The 24846-nt window shown below is 55.0% G+C and overlaps 4 protein-coding genes across 5 annotated transcripts; 2 read left to right on the top strand and 2 right to left on the bottom strand.

Moving 5' to 3' along the window:
- Positions 1-104: 104 nt before the first annotated feature.
- SRPRA (SRP receptor subunit alpha) lies at positions 105-6955 on the top strand. Its single transcript, XM_059829595.1, has 14 exons — positions 105-230; positions 776-859; positions 2022-2185; positions 2295-2455; positions 2602-2755; positions 3252-3405; positions 3752-3858; positions 4061-4179; positions 4462-4548; positions 4640-4812; positions 4912-5125; positions 5203-5366; positions 5479-5577; positions 5927-6955. The coding sequence occupies exons 1-14, from the start codon at positions 105-107 to the stop codon at positions 6053-6055; spliced, it is 1935 nt and encodes a 644-aa protein (XP_059685578.1). The 3' UTR covers positions 6056-6955.
- A 191-nt stretch (positions 6956-7146) lies between these two features.
- FAM118B (family with sequence similarity 118 member B) lies at positions 7147-16355 on the bottom strand. The gene is made up of 8 exons (XM_059829596.1): positions 16164-16355; positions 13472-13549; positions 11051-11303; positions 10439-10666; positions 9022-9150; positions 8370-8655; positions 7654-7713; positions 7147-7536 (listed from the first exon to the last, which is right to left on the bottom strand). Exons 1-8 carry the CDS (start codon positions 16310-16312, stop codon positions 7523-7525), a joined length of 1197 nt encoding a protein of 398 aa, XP_059685579.1. The 5' UTR covers positions 16313-16355; the 3' UTR covers positions 7147-7522.
- A 3028-nt stretch (positions 16356-19383) lies between these two features.
- On the bottom strand, positions 19384-21671 carry LOC104262864 (cryptochrome-2-like). The gene is made up of 9 exons (XM_059829569.1): positions 21466-21671; positions 21194-21388; positions 20997-21115; positions 20726-20880; positions 20496-20636; positions 20205-20372; positions 19987-20127; positions 19753-19904; positions 19384-19681 (listed from the first exon to the last, which is right to left on the bottom strand). Exons 1-9 carry the CDS (start codon positions 21669-21671, stop codon positions 19384-19386), a joined length of 1575 nt encoding a protein of 524 aa, XP_059685552.1.
- A 608-nt stretch (positions 21672-22279) lies between these two features.
- On the top strand, positions 22280-24761 carry TIRAP (TIR domain containing adaptor protein). Of its 2 annotated transcripts, none has more exons than XM_059829600.1 (4): positions 22280-22317; positions 22816-22883; positions 23541-24146; positions 24272-24761. In XM_059829600.1, the coding sequence occupies exons 2-4, from the start codon at positions 22838-22840 to the stop codon at positions 24313-24315; spliced, it is 696 nt and encodes a 231-aa protein (XP_059685583.1). In that variant the 5' UTR covers positions 22280-22317; positions 22816-22837; the 3' UTR covers positions 24316-24761. The 2 variants fall into 2 exon arrangements, with proteins under 2 accessions (XP_059685583.1, XP_059685584.1); XM_059829601.1 differs by lacking the exon at positions 22280-22317 and adding an exon at positions 23173-23227 and having other exon boundaries at positions 22850-22883.
- The last annotated feature ends 85 nt before the right edge of the window (positions 24762-24846 follow it).

Below are 24846 nucleotides of genomic sequence, written 5' to 3'. Positions count from 1 at the left end.
CAATGGGCGCGCGGCGGGGCGGCGGCTTCCGGCGGAAGCGCAGGGAGGAGGGGGCAGTGCGACGTGTGCGCGGAGCCGGGCCCGGCGCCGCCGCCGCCGCCGCCATGCTCGACTTCTTCACCATCTTCAGCAAGGGCGGCCTCGTCCTTTGGTGCTTCCAGGGCGTCCGCGGTCCTGCCGCCGCCGCCACCGCCCCCGTCAACGCCCTCATCCGCTCCGTCCTCCTGCAGGTCCGCGCGGGCGGCCGGGCCCACCTGCCGGGGCGGGCGGGAGGGGCGGGCGGGGGGGGGACGGCGGTTGGGCGGGACTATCTGCCTGAGCGGGGGAGTCGGGGCCGGGACCACTTGCTTGGGGGACGGGGGGGGGGCACGGTTGGGTAGGGGCCGCCTACCTGGGGAAGGGAGCGGGGGACGGTTGGGCGGGCCCACCTGCCTGGTGTGTGGGGGGGGGATGGTTGGGACCACCTCGCTGGGGAGGGGGGAACAGGCGAGACCATCTATCGGGGGAGCGGTTGGGACCACTTACTGGCGGGGGGGGGCGGCATGGATTCGACCACCTATCTTGTGGGGGGGGTGGTGGATGGGACCACTTACCTTTGGGGGACAACAGACCCATTTAGGGGAGGATGGACGGGACCACTTGCCCGGGGGGGGGTGGGCTGGACCACCTCTAAGGGGTGCTGCGCCCCTTTTTGGGGAGGGGGGGTTGACAGTGATGATGGGGGGGACCGGTTCTTGCTGCTGGCACCCCCCTTCCGACGGTTCCTCTCCCCCAGGAGCGCGGCGGCAACAACTCCTTCACCCATGAAGCCCTCACGCTCAAATACAAACTGGACAACCAGTTTGAACTGGTGTTTGTGGTAAGTGACCCCCCTCCGGGGACCCCGGGGGGCCTCCACCCCCCCTTCCCCGCACCGGGGTACCCCGAAACACCGAGGGAGGGGGATCGCCCCAAAAAAGGGCGAAAAAAACCCCCCAACCACGCTGTTTGACACCTTCCCGAAAGGGCGAGGCTTCCGAAAATCCGTCTGGGCGAGGAGGCGGCGTCGACGCCGCTGGGGAACACGGGGCGGCTCGAAAGGCGACGAGTTTTCCTGCCGTGGCCCGTCCTTCCTCCTCCCCGTGCCGGCGGCTTCGGCATGGGGAAACCGGGGGGCCCTCGCGGAAGAGCCGGTGCCGGTTGGGAAAACCGGCTGAGGAAAAGCCATCCGCAAGTTTAGCGCTGATCCCGTCTGAAAACAGGGAGGACGATTACCGGCTCGTTGCGGCTGAAGCGAGCGGGTGTTTTAATTGCCGTAGCTGAATTCCCACAGCTGGGTTAGCTCCTCTGGCTCTGGGATTTTTGGGGGGTTGAGGAGGTGCAGCGTGGGGCTCCGGAAGAGTCTGGGGTCGAGCAGCGATCCCGGCGTAGCCAGGCCGCCCGCTGCTGCGTGCTTCCTCCCGAGGGAGCTGGGTGGACTTGGCGGGTGGATGTGGGTGTCTCTCGGTCACACACCGCTGCGGTAGCAGCTTATTTTAATCATCTGCGATAGGATTAAATCTCCTTAAAGCTCAAATAGAAGCTGTACAGGCTGCTACTTCCTAATAAAACTTTTTGCTTTGACCAGGTGTGTTTAAAAAAAGCCAGGAATACACTATCCCCTTTCCTTTGGAGAATATTTTAACTTTAGAAGATATTTCAGTCTCTCCTTATCTCTAAATCCACACAACCTTCGTTGTGTACCTAAAGATAAGCAAAAGGTTTTCCGCTACGTGTCTTTGTTGCCGTGAAACAGTGAACCCATTTTTATTGGTGTCGCCTTCTAAAGCGACGCTCTGCGCTGTGCCATTTTTTCTCCCTCCTTTTTTTTTCCCCCACGAGCATATGAAAAGCTCCGGAGGTCAGATTAGAAACCGTAGCCCGAAGCTGGCCAAAATTAAAGAACTCCATATCAAACGGGGAAGTTTTTGCTTCCTTGCCAGCTAGATACTGCAATGAAATTAGCTGAGAGCGCGACACCGTTTCGCTGTGCTGCCTTGCAGGTGGGGTTTCAGAAGATCCTGACTCTAACCTACGTCGACAAGTTGATAGACGACGTTCATAAGGAGTTCAGAGACAAGTATCGCAATGAGTTCCAGCAGAAAGGCACCCTGGGCCTCCTAAACGGCACCTTTGATTTTAAAGACGACTTCATGCGCCTCCTCCGGTAGTAGAGCCTTATTTTTTTCTCTCAAGTTTTCATTTAGAACAGAGATAGGTGGGGGGGTAGAGGGGAGCAGAGCTGAAATTCAGGCTAACGGGCCACCTCCCCGCAGGGATGCAGAGGAGAGCAGTAAAGTCCGAGCTCCCACGGTAATGAAGACGTTTGAGCAGTCTCTCAAGTCCCAGAAGACTGTCAAGTGTATGATAGAAACCCGAGGGGAGAAACCAAAGGAGAAAGTCAAGAACAAGAAGAACAAAGGTTCCAAAAAAGAGGGTGAGTTGATGGGAAAGATAGATGTGGGGGAAGTAAATATTCCAGAGCTCTGTGTCCCAGAGCTTTCCCAGTGCTTTCTGTGCTTTCCCAGTCCTCTCGTAGCACCCAAACGCTGGTCTCAGCTCGCGTTGGGGTTTTTCCGTCAGGAACTGAAGCTGTCGCAGCACCCGGTAAAGCATCCGCGGGTGAGAAGCAGCCCTCTGCAGCCGGGGACAGGGAGGAACTGACCAAGGATGAAATCCTGCAAAAGAACCGGGAGGAATTCTTCAAGAGACACATGAAAGCAGGGGAGAAGTCCAGGTGGGTCACGAGGGCACAGTCAGACCAACTCTTCCTGGTGTCCCTCGGCCACGGCCGAGTCTCTCCTTCCGTCAGTGACCCCTGGAAGTCAGACCTTGCTTTCCTGGACCTTATTTCCCTATTCCTTATTTCCCTGCTTGCTGGAAAGACTGGGAGAGGGCACACTGGGGGTCCTGGAGGGGTAATAGAGCCTGAGCCCTTCCCTGGGAGACCTAGAATCCCAGCGTGTGCCTGGGAGCGGTCCAGACCTCTTTTTGGTGAGGCTTTCCCACTGTGAGCAAAGGGCAGCGGCGCATCGATGCCTGGCTCGAGGTAAAGCAGCCTGGTACAGGGTTAAAGTTCAGATAAATAAACTCTGGAGACTGAATCAGCCAGGTTTAGCCTTAATCTCTGTCTTTTTGGGTAATGCAAGCTTTTAAATTTTCACACCTGCTAAGGAGGCGATTGCTGCTGCTTCACTGCACTGAACAAAACGTGTTTCTGGTCTTTATTTCAGCAAATCTCCAAAGCCCGACGCACAGAAGGAGAAGGGGAAGAAGCCCCGAGTGTGGGATCTGGGAAACTCTAATGCCAAAGTACTCGATTACAGTAACTCCGCTACCAATGGAAGCGCGGAGGCTTGTCCCGTGGAAGAATTTGACCCTGATACAGTAAGGAAAAGTCAGGTCGCTGTGTCCGCCTTAGCGCATTGTTTTGGGATCAGCTGGGCGTTGCAAACCCAGCCTGGTCTCCACGGCTGGCTGAAAAGGTATGAGAAATGGGGATCGCAGCGCCCAGCCCGTAAAGCTGCTGCCTAAAGGATATTTTCTCCAGCTGTGGCAGCTGCAAACGGCGCTCGGTGGGATCAACCCGCTGAGCCCTCGTGGCAAAGATCTCTGCAGAGCTGCCTCTGCTGCTGACGATAACTCGTTGTTGCCAGCGGCAGCGAAAGCGGGCAGGGGGAGATGACGGTAAGCGGTTGCCGGTTTTCAGGGTGCGTCTTTTCCCCCCTCGCAGGCCCTGGGGGATCGAAATCGGGAACCTGGCCGCCTCTACGACCTTGAGTACGAGAGCGATGATGAAGCTGAAGAGGAGAAGGTCATTCAGAACCCTTCGAAACCCAGGTAGAGGCTCCTACAGCTACCGCTTGTCACACGCCTCTTGATTTCTCTCCCCTAATTCATCTTCCAGTCTAACCAGTAACGCAGCTGGGGACAAATTGGTGTTTGTGTCAGTGGCGTGGTGGGCTCTTCTTGCATCGGGCCGTTGTGTGCCCTACACAACTCGCGCCTTGAACCTAAAGGTAACTCCTCCGCTTCTCCGCAGCGCGAAGAAGGGTGGCCTGGGGGGCATGTTTGGCATGCTGAAAGGCCTGGTGGGCTCCAAGAGCTTGACGAGAGAGGACATGGACCCCGTACTGGAGAAGATGAAGGATCACTTGATCGGTACGTCTGGATCGGCTGTTAGTTTGAGGTGGTTCCCTGCGCTCCCATCGGGTGGGCCCTGGTGTGAGGTAGCGCCCACGGTTTGGGCCGTTCTTGCCCACAGGAACTGTGGTGGGTTTCTGTCTCGCCTCTGGGGAGCCCTCGACAGCACATCAAAAGGGGGGCAACGGTCCAGTCTGGTGGGGATCCTGCACGCTGCCTCCATCCTTGCCTCGAGGCTGATGTCTGTCGTGTGTAACCTTCTCGGCAACACTAACTCCCCTCTTTATCTCTTTCTCAAAGCAAAAAATGTGGCAGCTGAGATTGCAGTGCAGCTCTGTGAATCGGTGGCTAAGAAACTGGAAGGGAAGGTGATGGGAACGTTCACCAGTAAGTGGCCGCGTGGCCTCCTGCTTGTGATTTGGGGCTCAGGAGCGTTCCCCAGGCGTGACAGGTTCTCTTTCCACCTCCTCCTTCCCAGCGGTGACCTCAACGGTGAAGCAGGCCCTGCAGGAGGCTCTTGTGCAGATCCTGCAGCCCCAGCGCCGCGTGGACGTCCTCCGCGATGTCATGGATGCCCAGCGCCATCGCCGACCCTACGTGGTCACTTTCTGTGGTGTCAACGGTGTCGGGAAGTCCACCAACCTGGCCAAGGTACGACATGATCCTCCTGGCTCCCTGGGACTGAGGTGCTGAGGTCAGGCTGTGGTTGCTAACGGGTTTGTTTTTTTTTTAATTCGTTGCCACCTGCAGATCTCGTTCTGGCTCATCGAGAACGGTTTCAGTGTCCTCATCGCCGCCTGCGACACCTTCCGCGCGGGAGCGGTGGAGCAGCTCCGCACCCACACCCGTCGCCTGAACGCCCTGCACCCTCCGGAGAGCCACGGCGGGCGGACCATGGTGCAGCTCTACGAGAAGGGCTACGGCAAGGACGCCGCAGGGATTGCCATGGAGGCCATCTCTTACGGTAGGTGGAAAAACGGGTGGCGGGAGATGCTGTTTTGGGGGAGCGTCCTGCTTAATGCTGCCTCTGCGTCTCCCTAGCTCGGAACCAGGGCTTTGACGTGGTCCTGGTGGACACGGCGGGCCGCATGCAGGACAACGCTCCCTTGATGACGGCGCTGGCCAAACTCATCGCCGTCAATGCTCCCGACCTGGTCCTGTTTGTCGGGGAAGCGCTGGTGGGAAATGAGGCTGTGGATCAGCTGGTGAGTGTCAGATGGAGGGGGGAAAAAAACCCCATTTCTGTAGGTTTTATCAGGGATTTGGACAGCGGCAGCACCACAAATGCATTTTTTGGATCCATTCTCTGTCTCTCAGGTCAAGTTTAACAAGGCCCTGGCTGATCACTCCATGGCCCAGACGCCGCGCCTCATCGACGGGATCGTCCTCACCAAGTTCGATACCATCGATGACAAGGTAAGGAGGCTGTCAAGACGGCTCCATGCGGAGCTTCCCGCTGGTGACCAGAGCGGGAGAGACGGGAGTTGTCAAACACAGGGCACTTCTGCGCTCTCCTGGACGCTGTCCCCTGCCTTCCTCTTGCACTTAAGCCATTTAAACAAAACTTAGCAGTCCGATTTCCGCGCACGTGGAAGACGGTGCCGTGAGGTCTCTTGGTTTATACGTGTTACCGCAGCGGGGCATATAGGGACCGTACGGATCCGGAAAGTAGGAGGAAGCTGAATATTTGGCAAGCTTTTTGACACGTTCCCCTGAGGAGGCAGCACGGGATTTGCACGCTAACGGTCCTGTTTGTCCTCGGCAGGTGGGCGCCGCCATCTCCATGACCTACATCACGAGCAAGCCCATCGTTTTCGTTGGTACCGGACAAACCTACTGTGATCTGCGAAGCCTTAACGCCAAGGCCGTGGTCGCAGCTCTCATGAAAGCCTAAAACCCACCAAATCGCTGTTTGCAGATGTCTGAGAAGAACATGCTTTACCGACTAGTCTTTCCCGTGTAGTGCAGAACAGAATGAAGGGATGCTGGTGTGAGGGGTATTTTTTTTTTTGGATAAAACCGCTTTTATCCAGCAAAAGCCCTTCCCCTGGCTTCCTTCATTCTGTTTAAGTGACACAGGCTCCCTCACGGGGAGGCTGAATCCAGAGCTTTGTATTGTTCGTGCTGCACGGGGGGGGCAGGCAGCGCAAGGACCTGCTGTGCTTTTTGGGGAGTTTGAAGGCGGGATTTTTTTGAGCTGCTTTTGATTTTATTTTTTTTAATCGACCAGCTTAGGGAGGACGCAGGAGTGACTTTTGTCAGGGCTGAGCAGGATAGCTGCCGCTTAGTGGTAGCGTTAGAAGATCTGGCTGTTCATGTCGCTGCTAGTGGCAGCTCCACCGAAGCTGATAAACCAAAAATAGCGACGGGCTGCGCTAGGCTGGAGGGGAGATGCTAAATTGCCTTAAGGTCCCCGTTTCTGTTGTCACCGGGACTCCGGACGCTGCATATTTGGGCAGGAGCTGAGAGCTGCAGCAGCTTGGTTCCCATAGTGCTAATCGCGGCTGGAGAAGGAAGGCTGGGTGCTCCTGCCTGCTGGCCTCAGCGTTATTTGCTAGTAAACAGGAAAAAAAAAATCAATACTGGAAGATAATGGTGGCTGCTTGCTGCTTTCCTGCACCCTTTCTCCCCCCCTTCGAGTGCCTCTTGATCTGGGTCTGAAGCGCTACACTGAATAATACAAAACTCTCTTACCATGTCTTGTAGCTCTGTATCGCACATGTGCTATAGTGCAATAAATCGAATGCTGTCTGCTAAGAGACATAATTTATACAAAATAAACTTCATAATTTGTTCTCTGTGTATAAATAACTTGCCGCTAGCCAGGATGTGTTTCCTCCTCGGGAGGGAGACAAACTCCTGCTTGTGTGAGGTGGTTGAGAGCGTGTGTAAATCACACACCAGCCAAGAATTAAATGAACAGGCCTTTAATACGAGCTTCAACATACAAAATACTGTACAAGTATAAAGACAGGACTAGAAAACTAGAGCTTCAAGTAAATAAAAAAAAATGCTCAAGTTTCATGTTTTTAATTGAAAGTACAGAATACAAAAGCACTAAGTATGAAATTAGAGGAGGCTGCAGCTCCCTTGGGGAGACCGCGCTCCCCAGGCGCGCGTGACCTCGATAAAAAGACAGTTACTATGTTAAACCAGGCGTCTGTCCGAGGAGGCTCTGCTCCGGCCTCCGTTTTGGGCCTGAAGTGTCCCGGCTCGGCGCGGGTGGGCAGCAGCTCGACAGCAGCGGACTTCGCTCCTCCCCTAGACTGGCCTTAAACCGCGCAGAGGCCTCCCCGCTCCGGCTTAGGCCCATCCTACGGAGCCCCCCGCTGCGGCACAGGTCCTGGGGCGAGGCTGATGCTCAAGTGCTGCATCCTGCGGGAAAGCAAAGGCTCTGCAAAACCTGTCTGAGAGGCCGCTGGACTGCCGGGGAGTCGCAGAGAGGGCGAAGCTAGAAAGGGCGAAGCCTCCCTCAGATCGGGAGAGTCTTACCTTTCATCTCGGCGTGGGCAGCAGCAGAGCCGTTCAGCTGTTGTCCCTCCTTCGGCACACCTAGGAGAGAGCAGAGAGCAACGACCGGGTGGAGAGGCAACCCCCAGGTGACGGCGCGGACACGGGGAGCCCCTGCGTGAAGAGGAAACGACGCGGGCGGCATGCTGCCTGCTGTGCACATGCGGTAGTTTCACACGACAGGCTTTCCTGGCTGGGTTTTACCCGCAGAACTCTTGCCAGCAAGGCTCTGGCTCGCAAACTGAGCTCTTTTCCCCAATTTTATGATTTACTAGCAAGATCTCTTGTGTGTTACAGCATTAGCTCAGTCTGAGTAGCACGAAGGTCAGCGAAACCAAACCGCAAAGACTGAAATGCCCTTTCCTTTCGCTACAAAGGGAATAAACAACTGCAGCTGCACATGAAAGATCGTGTTTCCATGTGTGAGAAGCTGCTTAAACTACAAGAACATACAGTGATTTCATAAAAGTAAACCCCAAATCCAGCTACACTTGCAGACAATTTTTGGGAGGGGAAAAAAAAAAAAAAAGCTTAAGGAATAACATAGCGTAGAGAAGAGGGGCTGTTAACACCGTCTACACTCCGAAGTCCACGGTGACAGTCAAGAACGGTGTTGCCTGTGACAGGATCCCTGAGTTAAGCATGGAGACGGTGGACGTACGCAGCCAGCCATCCCGCAGAGCCCATAACCCCTGTACCTGTTCGACCCCGCATGGCAATCTCGCTCGTCAGCCTCTCGAAGTACTCGGGCAAGTCCGCGTATTCATCTCCGTAGGAAATCACTTTAATCCCTTTGTCCAGCATGTTCTCACGGAGCTTCTTAAACTCATCCACGTCTCCCCTCCGTACGAGCATGAAGTGCTCCAGGTCTGACTTGTGCTTCACAGCCTCTAAAAACAGGGCTTGAAACGTGGTGTCATCAACAGTCCAACCACAGCCCAAGAACAGGAATGACTTATTTTCATACAGCTTCTGAATCTCTCGCTTTAAAAAAGGGAAAGGTGTTCTTAGTCAAGGCAAGTCTTATCTTCACAAGGCACAAGAGACAGCATCTGCCTTATCACTGATGAGACTCTTCAGGAGTGTCATCATTCAATTGTCCTCAACACAAGTGTGGTGACGTGTTTTTGCAGCTCGGCGGGCTAGAGAACCCATCCTTTCTCTTCCGTTTCACAAAATTAAGGACTCTCCCACCACCCTGTGCAAAAGCCCAGTCTTTAAACTCAGCCGAGTCTATGCCCGGTTAACGTACGGGCCTGCCAGGAGGTGGCGTGGGAAGTGGGCTATATATATAGACAACGTATGGGACCCCAAAGTATGCCCCGCGGAGAGAAGGAAGGGCGGCCTCACCATAACCTCCGTGTTGCGCAGCACGTTCTGGTACCCGGCCGGGTGGAGCACTATGCCGCTGGGGTTGGTGTAAACGCCGTGGATGTGCAGGACGCTAAGCTTCCTCTTCTCTTGCGCCCACTCCAGCACCTGCATGAAACAAACCCCTCCAGAAATGTTAGCGAGCGCATCACGGCACTGTTAAAAAACACCACGTGGGGGAAGCTTCTTCCTCACGTTCCATCTGATCTCCTCAAGAGGTCACGAGTCCATCAGCCTCTACATCACAGCCCACGGCTACAGCCTACAGCGCTTGTTTGGGTCAACACTTCAGCCGAATGGCGAATGCGATGGGCAGAGACCGAATCAATACACCGGAATCAGCAGAAAAAGGGGGAAAACGCTATAGATATTATGTCAGCATGTTTCTCAAGCCTACAAAGTTTATTTCTTGGCCCCCCTAGGCTCTGAGAAGCTCTCAGGGAGCTCAACACCTGACCTTCATTTCAGAAAGCAACTTCCAAGGCTCTCGGTTTACTCCTGCAGACCTTAGCTCGTTTAAGCTTGCAATAATTAGAATGCTTATTTGTAACACTGTAAGCACTTCCAGCCACGTAGATTAAGAGGTCATGCAGGAAACGTGAAGCACAGAAATGAGTCAGAATGGAAAGAGACCAAGCACCGCACAGCACCTACACGTGGCGCGCATTTAACAAGCAAAGAGAAGGACAAGATGCTCTGCCCTGGTAAAACCCATGATGGAAAGCCGAGGTGGGCAGGTGGCGAAGAGCTCAGGCTTTGACAGCCTGATCTTCTGCCTGACTGGGGCAAGAGGAGGGAAGCTTGCGTGAAGCGAGCAGCTACTAATCCGAGAGCACGGCAGGAGAAGCCAGAGCATGTGGAGCGACCCAGCAGGAGCCATCCAGCCATTTCAGAAAGAGGACACGGGGCAAGAGGGAAGCCTCGAAGGCTACAGCCCCGAAAAACATTCTGTCACAAAAAGCACTCTGCAGCACTTTATAAAAATAGGAACGTCAGCTTTGTGTCTCGCATGGAGTTTCCCGTGTTGGTTAGAAACGTCAACCCAAGCCTTCTGTGGAAGTGAGGAGCCTTCTGTGGAAGTGAGGCTTGCGGTACTTCAGCAAGGCCAAGCCAGAAGTTTCAAGGACCGAGATCAAACAAATACCAGGCTTAAGGGCTCCTCCTGAGCAATGGACGTCAGCCAGCAAGCACAGCATTTCAGAAACGAGCATTCGTCTTCCGTTCCTCTGCCCCAAATGGTCAGAGCCTCTGCCTGGAGTTTGTCTAACATCATTTAAATTACTATGAACAGTACCATCCCCTTAGGCGGGCGTGAGGGCACATCCCGCAGCCGCCACTGTCCTGCGCTGTCCCAGCTCAGCCCTGACCAAAAAAAAAAAAAATCATCATCGTTTACCTTTTTTTCATCAGTCAGGTCAAGAGACTCCAGATGCTTCCCCTGGTGTGCTGCGTACAGTTCCAGCAGGTTATCAAAGTTTGTGGTTAACACAAGTGCCCCATTTTCCATTAAGTGAAGCACAGACTGAAGCAGCTGCTTCCCAGAATCTTCCATTTTAGATTCCAGGTCATCAAACACCTCGTATAAACAGTCTTTGAAAAAGGTTGAGCGAACATTGCTTGTGCGCTGAGAAGGGGAGACAGATTAAGATCAGAGCCTGGCTTCTTTTAATGCTGCACGCCAAACGACTCGATGAAAAACTACCCACATATTTCTCGAAGACCTCTGCAAAGCTGTAGGTCCTTGCAAGGCAAACACAGAGCACTTACTGCACTGAGGTGGGTACTCCCCCCCGGCACATTCCGAGTGAAATACCCAAAAGCTGGTGTCCACGGCAGAGTTATGTCTCAGGAACCCGGCACAGTAACTGCGCTTGTGGTTCCTTGTAGATAGAGGAATCGCTGGAAATGGGGGCATGCTGGAGAACCAAATTTGGCTATTTCCAAAACCAAATCCTATGCTCAGGGTGGGGTACCGAATATTTACGAACAGTGCTACAAGCACACTCACCGGAGACAGCTTCTGGATAAGGTCGTGGGCAACATGAACCAAGTTCTTGTCTTCATGGAGACACTTTTGAAACCGTTTGCTCTCTTCATCTTCCAGGAGATCAAAGTCAATAGCAGCATCCAGGAGGGCCTGGATTAACCCCTTCCAAGACTTCAGCGCTGGGACCTGGGGAGCAACCGCTGCGCTGATTCCTGTCCCAATCACCAAGACGAGTTCCTGAGGCTTCTTGGTTTTGAGGCTTGGCAACAGCTTCCTGCGAGAAGAGAAAGTAGCACAGCTGGTACCATCATAGATGGAAGGACGTCTCGGATCGTGGAACATGCAGACCGAGGGGAAGGGAGGTACCCTCTGCCTAAATTTTGAATCAATGTGTCTGTTAGGGTCCTCTGATAAACAGAGGATGAGAAGAGCAGCTCAGTGTCTCTTAAAGACAGCGCGCAGCTCCACAGAACAACAGCACAAATGCCCACAATTACAAGATACCTAATTACAACATATCTTGGCAATCGAGTCCGTTAGCGAGACAGTTACTGGGGAAGTCAATACCATCCCGGAATAGTTCTGAAGCAAAGCTAATCCAATTAAAATTTGGAATAAGGGAGGTCTTGTTAATAATAGTTACCTGGAAGCTAGCAGAAAGGCTGGAGACATGGAAAAGGTGTGGTGAGCAATGTAGGATATGTTGTCAATGGCTGTAGAGACATACATACTCTTTACACACCGAGACAAAGCACGCATCGGACCCCCACGCAGGAAGTAAACGCAACCCTGACTGCGCCTGGTTTAAATAAGGCGCTAAACAGGGGCCTGAAGACAGCAGCCCCGTTTACCCCAGCACAACAGGAAGGAAGCAAAGGCTTCCTCCCAGCTCTGCCCTGGAGAGGACCTTCCCACCTCCGGCCCTTCTCTGCTGAGAAGACGCCCCAGCGGGATGTTGCTGTACCAGAAATCCCTTCCCTGTTACGCTTGCAACATAAGCGGGATGCTCGAGGCCAATCTTTTGGAAGTCCAGACGATACGAAGAGTCTCGTGAAAGAGGTGCAGGGCTATATTCTCCTTCCTCCTCCTCCCCTCTTCCTTATTTTCCTAGCTTTATACCTACACAGTGCTTTTAAATTTGATGTTTATTATTTATTAAGTAGATGTGCTTCTCCTCATTGCGCCTTGCCTGGTGTCAAGCTGCTTTTCTGAAGCAGGGGATCAGCTCCAGCTTCCCAGAGGATGGAAGCGGCAGCCCACGGAGGCAGCTCATTTGGAAGGAATGCTTTTTATGTACAAACACGTGATATTTAGCGAGAAGGGGAACAGAAACCAACACGGCACAGATGGAGCTTTGCCTTCCCTCTGCGACTGCCTACGAAAACAGACGAGTTAACCCTTTTCTTGAGGAGGTCTTCGCTGTTAGCGGTGATAAATGGGTTTTAATTTTGTTGCTACAAGCCTCACCCGCAAAGAATAAATTAGTATCCATGCTAATGAGCTAGTATAAAAACACAACCAGAAACCTAGGGACTGAAATCCAAAATAATAACAAATACACAAGTCTTAACGTCCTATGTGACAGCTCTGGAAGAGGCATTCTGTTCCCACGTTGATAAATACACTTGTTTCTACTCTGATATCCTGAGCAAGGAAACAATAACCTCCCGGCCTCGTTTCTGCTCATTCCACAGTCACTGGACCGACCTTGAGACCAGGGCTCCCTCACAGAAACTATTCTCCAGCCCTCCTTAACTCATAAATAAATCAGATTAGTGGAAGACAACTCCCTGGATGAATTAGCTGCTTGTTCACAGACGGCGATGCCTTAATTTCTGAGCCCGTGCCATCGCAGCAGCCACAGTACCAAATGGATGCCACAGTACCTCGGATGGAAAGAAGCGTGGGTATGCCCCAAGTTAGAGTCACGCTCAGGTCCCCGCTTGGAGAACTGTAAGACAACCTATTTATTAGTACGGGGAGCCTCCAGAGTGGAATTATTTAGCCTTTACATGCAGTAAAATCATACTAATTTGAGTAGTTGCCTGTCCTCCCGGGAACCGCCGTCCAACTCAAGTGAAGAAGCACGACCACCGCATCTGATGTGACCCTACGTGCGGACAGGACCTGAGCTAGGGTTAATGCCAACCAAAACCATGGAGACAGTACAGTAAAACAAGCTTTCTGCGCAACCATGCACCCTGGCTTAGGGGTTAAAAAAACCAGCAGCAAACTACGTTCTGGGTGTTAAGGCCTTTGTTCCACGCACCGCAGGAAAAGACTAGTTACAGGGCACAGCTAGAGACAGCGCGCTTTTCTTGGATCAGCAACCGAAACGACTGCTGGGGCTTGGTGCCAGGTGCCATGCTCTTTAAAGAACAATGCAAGGTTACAGAAAAAGCTCTTATTAGAAGAAATTCACTGGAGTATAATTAAATTTACCTGGGCTTTTTTGCAGGTGGCATTCCATCTTCCAACAATGTTCCTTTACCCAGGCTCACCGTAGAAGCCATCCAGTTTCTATAGTAGACAAATCACCACAAGCAAAGTCACTACATACAGCAATATGACGTGGAACAGACCACAGGTTTTTGTCGAGCCAGCTTTTCACGGGCGGATAAATACCGGGTTTTGTTATCTTTATGAGATCACCTTCGGGCCGAGAATTGCACTTTTTTGTTTCTGAACTTTGCCCCGCGGCTCTCATCCGCTTCCTTAACTTCCTTTCCTATGAAGCTCGATAAAATCGTAGGGCTGTTTTGTACAAAACCGGGCTGCAGTCGCCACTGGCAGACCACTGTTTGCCAGACCCTTCATTTCACCTTGGCCGTTCACCTTCGCCCGAGAGCCCGCACCTCGGAGCAGGCGCTCCCCACTTCCAAGGCGATGCCTGTTAGCAAACTTGCTGCTTGGGAAAAGAGCGTGAGGGAAGAAAGACAAAGAGACTTTTCTTGGCTACAAAAAGCCAGTGAGAGCATTTCATTCTCCAGCGATGAGAGAGGGATTGTCCAGCCCGCCATACGCAGCGGGATATGACCTTAAAGCCCGCAGAAAGGAAGTTATATGTCTGAGAACTCTCTCAACAGCCCATGACATAAAATACAAAAGGTCTGCCAGCACACGGTCCTCTCCCTCTCTGCCTCTCCAAAATAAGACTATTAAAAGGGAAAGAAAGCAGACAGAACTGTTCACCCTGATGCATTTTTTTCTTGCCAACTGTAATGAAGAGTCCAGCAAAAATTCTAGTAGGCAGGCTTTTGCCAAAAGGAAACGCTGTGCAAGAGCTGCTGGCCCAAAATCACAGTTTTTTTACAGGTTTCACAGCCTCGGTGACATCTCAGCATTCGTCCTACAAATGAGATGCCCGTGATTGCGTCACTGCAGCAAAGCAGCAGCGCTGACAGGTGATACACAGGGCAACTCTTTGCAGGCACGAAACCTCAGCTGGGCTGCAAATGTTGGCAGGGAACATTTAAGAAATCGTCCCAATAATCTACATAACCGTCATCTTTCAATGCTGGATGATGAAAACAGGGCACACCGACTCTCGCAGACGCTCCGATACAGTTTGCTTGCCAGTCGTTCATTTCTGACCACTTCCGAAAACTTTATAATAATTATCATTACAATAATAATATATTATTATAATAATATAACACCTCAGAGAGCTGGTCTTCACAACCTGCCCCCCAAAACACCACTTAGCATATGCTGCCCATCACCTCAAATAATCAGATTTTTATTTTACTGTAGAGCCCAGATTTTGGATAGAAGTTTCAAAGGCATTTAGCAAGCGAGGAACCAGGCTCCCGCCGACTGCTTGCACCTCCCGGTTTTACACGCTCTGCGCTTGCAGGGCCCTGAGCCTTCTCCATCGCGCGCCCTTTTGAATGTCGTACCCTGTGCTTTTCCAAGCCGCTGTCCAGCCTGACAGCACTTCGATGCTGTTCTGACAACGAACCTCCACAGACTCATGCCCCGCAAATGCCTGCAAGCATCAGGCCATGGGGTGAACCATTTGGGGGGGTTAAGCCGCCAGAAAGAACACCCGCTCTGAAGCGGTGACTCTTGGGGAGGCAGGAGGACCCGCCGGACACACGATCAGTCAGGCGGTAACATCAAACTCGCCCTGAGTGAAAACAGCCAAGCACGGTCAGGATGGAAAACATCAAGGGGGGAAAAAAACCTCTTTTTTTTTTCTTCCCAGTAGGGTAAGATCTCTCATTTTGGATTAGCTGATTCTTTTGTAAGAACAGCTGCTTCCACAAAGCCAGCCAAATTTTAATTAATGGTGCAAAGGCACTTTAGACGAGCTGGGGACTAAAGCATGTAACCTTCATTAACGGGAATATTTAAGAAGGAAGTCTGTGTAAAGCAACACGCTGAACTCCCACTGCTGTCCAGGTCTGCCCTCAACCCCCTCCAAGGCAGCATCCCCAACAGCCAAAGGTAAAACCTTCCCCACCTTCTCCACCGGCTTCGTTTATGGGTGTAATTTAAGTTTATATTAGCTTTAGGCTGCAAATTATCTGCTAAGTCTCAAATATCAAGCCTGTTTATAAACTCCTACCTAGGCCTTCCCCTGTTTTGCTTGTTCACCTGCCCCAGCACTGCTCCCATTTCGCTCATCCTATGCATTCGCGTGACTTTAAACGGCAGAAATGTTCAATTCAATTCAATTTGTAAGTGCCTCTAAAGTACTGAAGACATTTCAAAAGTCATTTTTAACTTAGGAAAAAACGCCATTTATAATTAGAGTTACCAAGAAATAGTTGTCTAATATCATGAAGTTCAATCTTCATTTCTATTTAATGCAGCTAGCCAAAAAAGAAAAAACCCATCAGAAATAATATCTAGTCGTCTTCCGCCTCCAAAAAAGTGCTTATTTCTCTTAAGACCTAGTCCTGGAGATTCAGCCAAGTAACTTAAACCTCCAAGTTTTAGGCCTGGGGAGAAGCTCTGCTCTCCAAGAGGACAGATGACGCCGGCACAGTCGAGGTAACCGAAATTAAGTAGCGTTACCTCAGAGCGTGGCACCACTGCCGCAGGGAAAAAAGCACCAAGGGGACCCTGCAGTACCTGGCCACGCCGTGAACGCGGGTGCCACGAAGGAGAGGGAGCGACGGGCACTTACGGGATAAGAAGCGTCTCTCCAGTCTTCCTCCTCGAGACGTCGGGAACTTTCCAGCTCTTTAGACTACAGGGAGCCGGAGAGAGCGTAAACATCAAACTCTGCGGGTTCTTGGCTCGGCTGGCCCGTTCTGTCACAGCGTGGTCTCTCATCACCTTTATTAACACCACTAGGCTTTTAGAGTCCCCGCGCAGGTTTGCGGCGTTCTCCTTCCCCCTCCACGCTGAAGAAATCGGTTAATTTACCCTAAAGCCCTTAAGGTACAGATTTCGGCAAGGAACCTTTATCTTTAAACAATGACCCAAGTCGCCAACACTGAATAAACCTAACCACAACAATTCCATGTGTAATATAAAGACACATCCAGCTGCGAAAACGTCTGAAATAATACGAAGATGTACCCCAGCTAAAACCGAACGCCTAAACAAAGCATATGTCAAATGAACGCTGACGTTCACAGAGTGTATATTTACAAAAACCTTGCCAGAACTCTACGAAACACGACTGCGCCGCTCAGTCAATGTCAGACCCCAGCCTGCAGAACCACCCCGGGAAATTAATGAGATGTTTTCACCACCGACTCATCACCAAAGGAGATGGGGACGTGACTGCGGACGCCCTTTGACCGTCTCCACGCTCAGCAGCTGACAGACAAGTAAAGTTACACCTGCACGCTAGACCTGAACGTTTAAAGTTTAAGGAAAGTAAAAACTGTGTGCTTCCAGCTCAGTGCTGGAAGAGGGGCTCCTCTGGAACAGCCCCCTCAAATTAGATAAAGAAGCAAGTACAAACTCATTGCTCATCAATTATTTTTAGCTTCTCTGAGTGCTGAGAAGACCTACCACCAGTGAGGGCGTAATTCTTTTTAAATTAAGTTGCTTTAAGATGTCGGGATAACACAAACCTTACGCTATAGTTTAAAACCCGCTATGTTTCTGCTAGAAGAATCCAAAAGGACTTTAGTGAGTCGTCCCTGGCCGATTCCCAAGCTCTGTCCCTCCACGTGGGAGTCGCAATTGGAGCAGGCCCGCACGGCTCGTCAAAACCGTCCTAGAAAGGGACAGGCTTCAGAGATAACGGGGACCGGCGGCGCAAGGAAAACAAGCCCTGCTTCTGTTCGTGCCGACGTTATGAACACAAGATTCAGCCTCCTCGGATGCGAGTTAAAGTACATCAGAGGTTTTTATTTACCGCCGCGATTCTCCACGTGCTTTGGGCTCCCACCGGCTTCACGCAAAATGAGAGGGAACGACACAGAGAAGCCTGGAAGAGGTCTGTACCCCAACAAACTCACACAGGAGCCTGCATCGTCTGACAGGCACCAGGCCAACGCATTCAGACGCAGGCTCGCTTTGGTCTGCCTGATTTTAAGCCCCGGCAGACAAGGCTGCGGGATGGCCCTCAAGCAGGTGATTCTGCACGCAGGGTTGGCTTCCCGAGAGTGTTTCTGCTAAGCAAAGCGGGCTGGATGTGCTGCCGGGGATGGGGGTTCACACCTTCAGGGATGCCCGGCGCCTCGAGGCCTTACCTTTCCTCTCTGCTGCGCCCCCTCTCACACTAAACCTGAGGGAAAAGCAAGAACACGGTACTTCAGCGGGCAGGGAGGAGGCCGAGGCTCCTTCTCGGGGGGGGGAAAAAGTCCAAGAAAACGGCTTTTCAAGAGGGCGACGGGCGCTGACAGAGCAGCGTCGCTGAGGTGAGGCTGGGCCCCAGCGCCCCCCGCCGCCATAAGGCGGGCGCCCCCCGGGCCTCACCGCCTCCCGCCGCTTCCCTCAGGCTCCCCCCCGCCTCCCTCACCCCCCGGGCAGCCCCACCGCTCTCTCCGAGGGGACGGAGCGCCCGCCGCTCCCCGCCGCCATGGCGGACCTCGGGGCTCCCCTCAGGGCGACCGCCTTCCCCGCAGCGCCGGCCCGCCGTCGCCATGGCAACGCCTCCCCACCTCCCCGGCGCGCGCTCACCCTTCCCGCCCCGCACACACCTGGCGCCGCGCGCCCGGAGACGCCCGGCCGCCCTGCCCCGCGCAGGCGCCTGGCGCCCCGCCCCGCCCCCTAGCCGCTCCGCCCTCCTATTGGCTCGTAACGGAAGAGGCGGAACTCCCGCTATTCCGCCGGGGGGGGGGGAGGGAGAAGCGGCGCTTGCGCGAGATTTCACGCAGTTCTCGCGATGCTTCGTCAGTATAAAAGGCGGCGGGCGCATGCGCCTGGCAGTCGCGGCCTGTGCGGGGCGGGGGAGGTTTGTGCGGTGGTGGCCTGTGAGGGCGCGGTGTGAGAGGCCGCGGGCTCGGCCCTCTTTCTTCGAGGGGGCTTTTGTAGGCTTGTGGGTGTGACTGTGCCCTCTTACTCCTCAGGGGCCTTCCTCCCTCCAGTTCTTTCCTCGAGCTGCCTCTCTGCTTGGGTTTGTGTCTGTGCAATGATGTCTCCAGCCCTGTGAGGTTGTAAGAGCAGCGGTTGGCCGCAGTCATTCTGTGTGAAGGAGTTTGGGCCTATTCAGAGCTTTTCAGGAAGAGAAGCTCTTCTCTGGCTTTCAGGTTAGCTGTGTGTTGCTTTGTGTTGGTGCTATAAATAAAGTGTGTTGATGGTGGGTGTATTTAGGGACAAAAGTAGCCTTATTTTCTCAGCCCCTTTCCGGGGGCTGCCCTGCCCTGAACTCACCCTATCCTCAACCCATTTCCTGATGCTCTCCGCAGGTTTCCCGGTGATGACCAGCCCGGTAACACCGTGGCCAAAACGCGCTTGTGCTGCCAGGGGATTTCAACGCAGTCGTGCTGCTGGTGGGTCAAGGCATGTTGTGAATCAAGCTGTGCTTTCTTAATTACTCTGCTCCCTTTAATAATGATTATATTACAGGTAAGGCAGGGGTGGAGGTTGTTGCAGTGGGGTGTTGCCCCTCGGGGACTCGGGTTTGTGGGGTGGAGGTCGTTGCAGTGGGGTGTTGTCCCTCTGGGACTCAGGTTTGTGGGGTGATGTTCGTCTGTGGAGCACAGTCCAGCAACTTGGGGGTTTCCAGGTGGGGCTGACTCACTGGGGCAGATGAGTTGCCCTCTTTTGGGGCACGTCCTCAGGTGGGGAGTTGATTTTTGGGGTGGTGGCAGCAGCAAAGTCGCAGGACCCAGGATGGGAGAAGGGAAGCGATTAATTAAGGGAAATGGTTGAGAGAAATGGGTCGGAGTGGGACAAGCAGTGCCTGACCCTGGCTGGCAGCTGCCTGGGGGTACCTGTGGGGCTCAGTGCTGCTCAATCTTGGGCTTTTTCCTTTGCGATTTGGCCACGGAGGGGACGGATGGTGGCTCCTGTTCGGTGCTTGGAGGAGAGGAAGGCAGCCGGGGTGGTGGCAGGGCTTTCCGGGCACGGGCCGCCTTCATACGCCCCAGGTTCCTCTTGCTCGCCGCCCCATGCTCCACGATGGGCTGGGGATAGTGGGTGCCCACCAGGCAGCCTGCCCGCTCCTGCACGGCCCGCGATGCCTTCCAGGGCTCGTAGATGTACTCGGTGGGGAAATCCTTGAGGACAGGAAGGTATTTCCTACGGCGAGGGGTCAAAGCCACCAGGGAGGCCACCCCGCCATTTCACATGGCTTTTGGTTTTGCGCCTACCGAATGTATGCCCCGTCCCGGTCCGTCTTCTTGCCGAAGGTGATGGGTGAGTAGACATGGAAATACCGATGGAAGAAGGCGCTGCCCGACAGCCACAGCCAGTTCCCGGCATTGAGGGACCAGTCTGCATCCAGCAGGAGCTCCTCAAAGATCTGTGGGACACCGTGGTGGTGTGGGGACAGGGTCCCCAAGAGCCCCCTGGGTGCCGGTGGGTGTTGGGGAGGATCTCCAGACCTTCAGTCCTTCCTCCCAGGAGACCCAGAGGTCCCCACGGGTGAGGAAGCAAGCGACAGCGTGCCGAGCAAGGTGGTGGATCCAGCCCTCGGTGCGTAGCTGGGTCATGATGGCGTCGATGAAGGGGTAGCCTGTCCGGCCCTATTGTGCGGTGCTGGGGTTAGGGGGATGTTTTTTGGGGGCTCAAAGGACTTGGGGCTTATCCCCGAGGGAAATACCTCCCTCCAGGCGTGGAGGTGCTGGGGGTTGTCATCCCAGTCGACCTGCAGGCAGATGGGGTTGCCAACCATCTGGTCAAAATTGGGGATGCTGGCGCCGGCGGTGTAGAAAAACTCCCTCCAGAGGAGCTGCCCGTGCAAGGAGACGGGGGGCTGGGAGTGCTCCCGCTGCCGGAAAAGGCAGGATCAGCCCCTCTGGCTGCGCTGGCCCCTGTCTTCTCCAGCCCCCCTGCCTTTCTGCTGGGTCCCTCTGGCTCGTCCTCTGCCCCCCACCCAAAAATGCCTCCTCACCCCCTGGTAGACCTCATGCAGCCGCCACCAGAAAGTGCGGACTGACAGGCAGCCGAATTTGAGGTAGGGGCTGAGGACGGTGGTGCTGGGGCTCAGCGAGGTGGGCTCAGTCTCTGGCTTCTTGAAGCCGCATACCCAGGCCTGGATGGGGACACACACCGGGGTCATGTTTTGGGATGGGGGGAGGTGAAGCAGCCCCGAAATTAGGGTGATGGGCACAGAGCACTGACCGTCCTCTCCATGAGCATGTCGAGCCGGGCGAGCGCTGCCGTCTCCCCGCCAGGGTACAGGTGAGGTCCTACCTCAGTGGGGTCCTGGCCCAGCTCCTCCAAGGTGGGGACCCCGTAGTCAGTGTTATGGCTGACCTGGCATGGGGTGCGGCAGCCTGTGGTGCAGTGTATGGTGGGGGTGTGATGGCCATCACTCCGCTCCAGGGTGAACAGTGAGGGAGATGCTGACCCAGCTTCATGCTCTACCCCCCTGGGTCCACCCCATGCTCACCCTGGAGATGCTCCTGGGTGAGCGCAGGGGCCGGCTTCTCCGGGGGTCCGAGGGATGCCAGGAGGCTCAGCAGGCGCTTGTAGGTCAGGGGGGCTTTGCCGTCATTCAGGGCGAGGACTCTGGGGTGGGAGAAGGAGGGATGTGCTCAGCACCGGGACTGGACCCCTGCACCCCAAGGGACGGCACCAGGCACCCACCTCTCGGTGTCGTAGAGGGTGTGAGACACCTCCTGGATCACCTCCACGCCGTGCCGGGCCGCCAGCTCGGCCACAGCAGCATCGCGCCGGCGGGTGGGGGGTTCGGTGTCCACCTCAAAGGTCAACCGCGTTGTCCCCCAGGCACGGAAGAGACGAGGGAACACCTCCTCTGGGCAGCCCCGCACCACAAACAGCCTGCTGGGGAGCCGGGTGGGCACAAAGCCCCTCGAGATCCCCCCCCCAAATCCCGCGGGGACATCACCGGGACTCACCTGGAGCCTATTGCCCTCAGGCTCCCATCCAAGTCCCGCAGGGCATCGAGGAGGAACCGCTGGGCATTGGCACCTGCCTGGCCACTGGTGGGGTCGAGGATGAAGAGGGGATGAAGGCGGCAGCAATCGGCAGCCGCCGCCAGCAGTGCTGGGTTGTCATGCAGCCGGAGACCTTTCCGAAACCAGTGGATGGAGCTGTGCTGCATGGCCGGGGGGGTCCTTGGGGGATACGACCTGGGAAAGGAAAGATGGGGGGTGGATTTTGGGGTGAAAAAGCGCCTCGTTTGGTAAATTTAACTCATAAAATAAGCGGAAGCGGCAGAGAGGGACCCATCCGTGTCTGGTTATAAAACCAGGGAGGGAAACGGGTCTGGGCTTGCTGGTGTGTGCTGGCGAGGGCTGGGCGCGGTGACGCCTGGCCAGCGACCGCATCTGGCCGGTGGCGGATGTGGGAGGGAGGCCCCGGGGAGGGCTGGCTTCCCGGTCCCGTGGGATCACGGCCGACTTCCCCTGCCTGTGCTTCCGCATGCCCGGGCCGAGCCTGGACCTGCTGGCAACCAGGGGGTCTCGGGGGACCGGGTGAGCACGGAGTGGAGTGACGGGACAGCTCATCTACTCTGTCCCTGGGGAAGCTGGTGGGTCTTCCTCTCTACCCCAGGGCTGCTCCGTCGGGAAGCTGCAAGGATGGAGCACCCTTGCCATTTGCTGTGGATCCCATTAGGCTCCAAAGTGACTGTGCTGCATCCTATCTCCCTTCCCACCTAGGCAATCCCAGAAGATCTTCCTTCTTGCCGATCCCAGGGGCTTATGCATCCCCCTTCCCTGCGCTGGTGCCTGACTCCTGCATCCCAGGTAGGCATCCCCCAAATTTCCCCCCGCTGTTCGCCGTCCATGCTTGTCGTTCAAGCCATGCTTGAGCTTTTCACTGTTACTAAGCGGTGGCTCGCCTGGGGAGCGCGGTTTCCGCGGGCGTGCTGGGTACGTGCCGGCATTTGCCATGGTCCTGTGCCGTTTTCGGGTAGGGGAAAGGCTTCAGTGTGACCTAGGGTGTTTTGTTTCAGAAAGGGTGATGCAAGCAGTGGAAAACAGCAGCCACATTTGCTCCTGGGGCTCGTTTCCCCTGTTGCTGCTCCTGGGTACCCACAGGGAGGGTCCGGGCACCCCAAACCGTGCCAGGAGCATGATGCCGAGGCGTGGGCATAGCGTGAGCTGGCAAGCGATGGGCAGGGATGCCGGAGCAGGCATCACTGAGGACACACGGATCTGGGCGTCACCCAAGCCATCTTCGGTTTGCCAGCAGCCAGTCGATCCCCGGTGATCCCTGCTGATCCCCATTTCTCCCCTCTGCAGGATTCTTTCCCCACCTCCGGGAATGAGGGTTTCTTCTGCCTGTTGGTTCTCTGCCTCACTCGCTGCAGGTGTGTATCCCGGCGGAGAGAGCTGGTAACAGGCAGTAAAAGTGCAGGCAGGAGGGCTGCTTGAGCTGCTGCTTCCAGCCCTGCTTGAGATTGAAACGTTCCTTCCCGGCAAATTTTGGGGAGGCGGATGCAGAAAACTCTGCTGGGGGTGATTTTGGGGCTGCAGGCGAGCACCCCAGAGGTGTGTGTCCCTGGAATAAATCCCACTGAGCTCCTGGGGCTCAGACCCGCCACGGGTCGGTTCCTGCTCTCCTAATTTCTTTTTTTATCCCTTTTTTTCTGCTGGCAGGAGAGGTTTCACGCTGGCGATTGGCAGCTGAGCAGTGCGCTGCCCGCTATGGCCGGTGAGTGCAGGTTCGGTCAGTGCCGGAGGGGGATAAACCCTCCGGCTCTGTCCCCTCCATCACTGGCATCCCCTCCCCACCGAAACACGAGGGTGCCCACGGGCTGCTCGCTGCAATGCGATAGCATCTGGGTGTCAGTGGTAGCTGAGGTTTTAGGGGCTGGGGTGGTTTTTGGGGGTCAGGGTGAGATTCCACCCGGCTCTTTCCATCTGGAGGTGTCCTGCTGAGCTGGCGATGCTGCGCAAGCCCCTTGGGAAGCCCAGGGGGGTGCTGAGCCCCCCCAAACCTCACCATGGTCTCTCTGACTCTGCAGGCTGGTTTAGGCGGCTCCTGCACAAGCCCAAGCCCAGCTCGGTGGAGAGCAGCCTCAAAGGCGGCCGCTCTGCTTCATCCTCTCCTTCCTCTTCCTCATCCTCTGCCAAGAGTTCCAGCTCCTCCTCTAGCACAAGCCTGGCCAGGTCTATCCGTCCGTCACCCGTGTCAACGTTGGACATCAGCGCCTCGGGCAGCGCCCGGTGGGCCAAGAGCTACGATGTCTGCATCTGCCACAGCGAGGTGGACCTGGAGCTGGTGGAGGAGCTGGTGTCCTACCTGGAGGGTCAACCCGAAAGCTTCCGTTGCTTCCTCCAGCTGCGGGACGCGGTGCCGGGAAGCGCGGTGGTGACGGAACTGTGCGACGCCGTGCAAAACAGCCACTGCTGGGTCATGCTCATCACCCCCGGCTTCCTCAGGGACCCTTGGTGCAAGTACCAGATGCACCAGGCATTGGCTGAAGCTCCGATGGCCAACGGACGCACCATCCCGGTGTTGAAGGATGTGGATCGGAAGGATTATCCCAAGGAGCTGCGAAACCTCTACTACATCTACATGGCGCTGAAGGAGAACAGCTTCAGGCAGATCAGGGACACCATCATGCGCTGTGAGTACGCCGTGGGTTGATGCGGTGGGGTAGAGACCATGGGAAGGGACTGAGTTCTGTAAATTTAAATAGTTGATTTTTTAGATTAATTGGTTGCTAATGGGCCTTGTCTTCTGCCTCCGCAGACCTCCAGGAGCTGTGCCGGAGCTCCACGAGCAGGACGGAGTAGTGCTGGGAGCAGGCAGAGGTGTCCCCCCGGGCGTTTTGGTGCTGCCACCACCGGTTCTGGATGCATCCATGTCCTGACAAACCTCAGGAGCAAAGCCGAGCCGCTTGGACCAGACCTGGGAACTGAAGACGGGGAGGTCCCCGCAGCCGTGGGGGGACAGCGGTGTGGAGCCTGTCACATCCTGGTGATGCTACCACCATCCTGGTGGCCAAGACCCCCTCGGTGGGGACGGGGACATCCTCCAGCAGGTCCCCGCTGCTCATCACGCAAACACTAAGCTCTGCCGTCGGGTGGGTCCGGGGGTCTTCAGAGCTTCTTACGGCAGCGTACCCCTGGGGTGAGGACCGCTCCTGGGGGCCTCAGACCCCCAGTAAGCTGACATGGCGCCTGCCCCGTGGTGCTGGTGTCTTTGCAGGGGTTTGTTGGGACTAGAAAAATACAGAAATTTTAAAATATATTTTTTTTTTAATCCCCGGGCTTGTGGGTTTCTGTGTGGTAAGTGGGTCTGGAAGGAGCCCTGGGGGTAAGTGA

Source organism: Gavia stellata, chromosome 26 (genome assembly GCF_030936135.1).
Source record: "Gavia stellata isolate bGavSte3 chromosome 26, bGavSte3.hap2, whole genome shotgun sequence".
NCBI lineage: Eukaryota > Metazoa > Chordata > Aves > Gaviiformes > Gaviidae > Gavia > Gavia stellata.
Note: the sequence above shows the minus strand (reverse complement) of the source record. Positions and strands in the feature narration are given on the sequence as shown.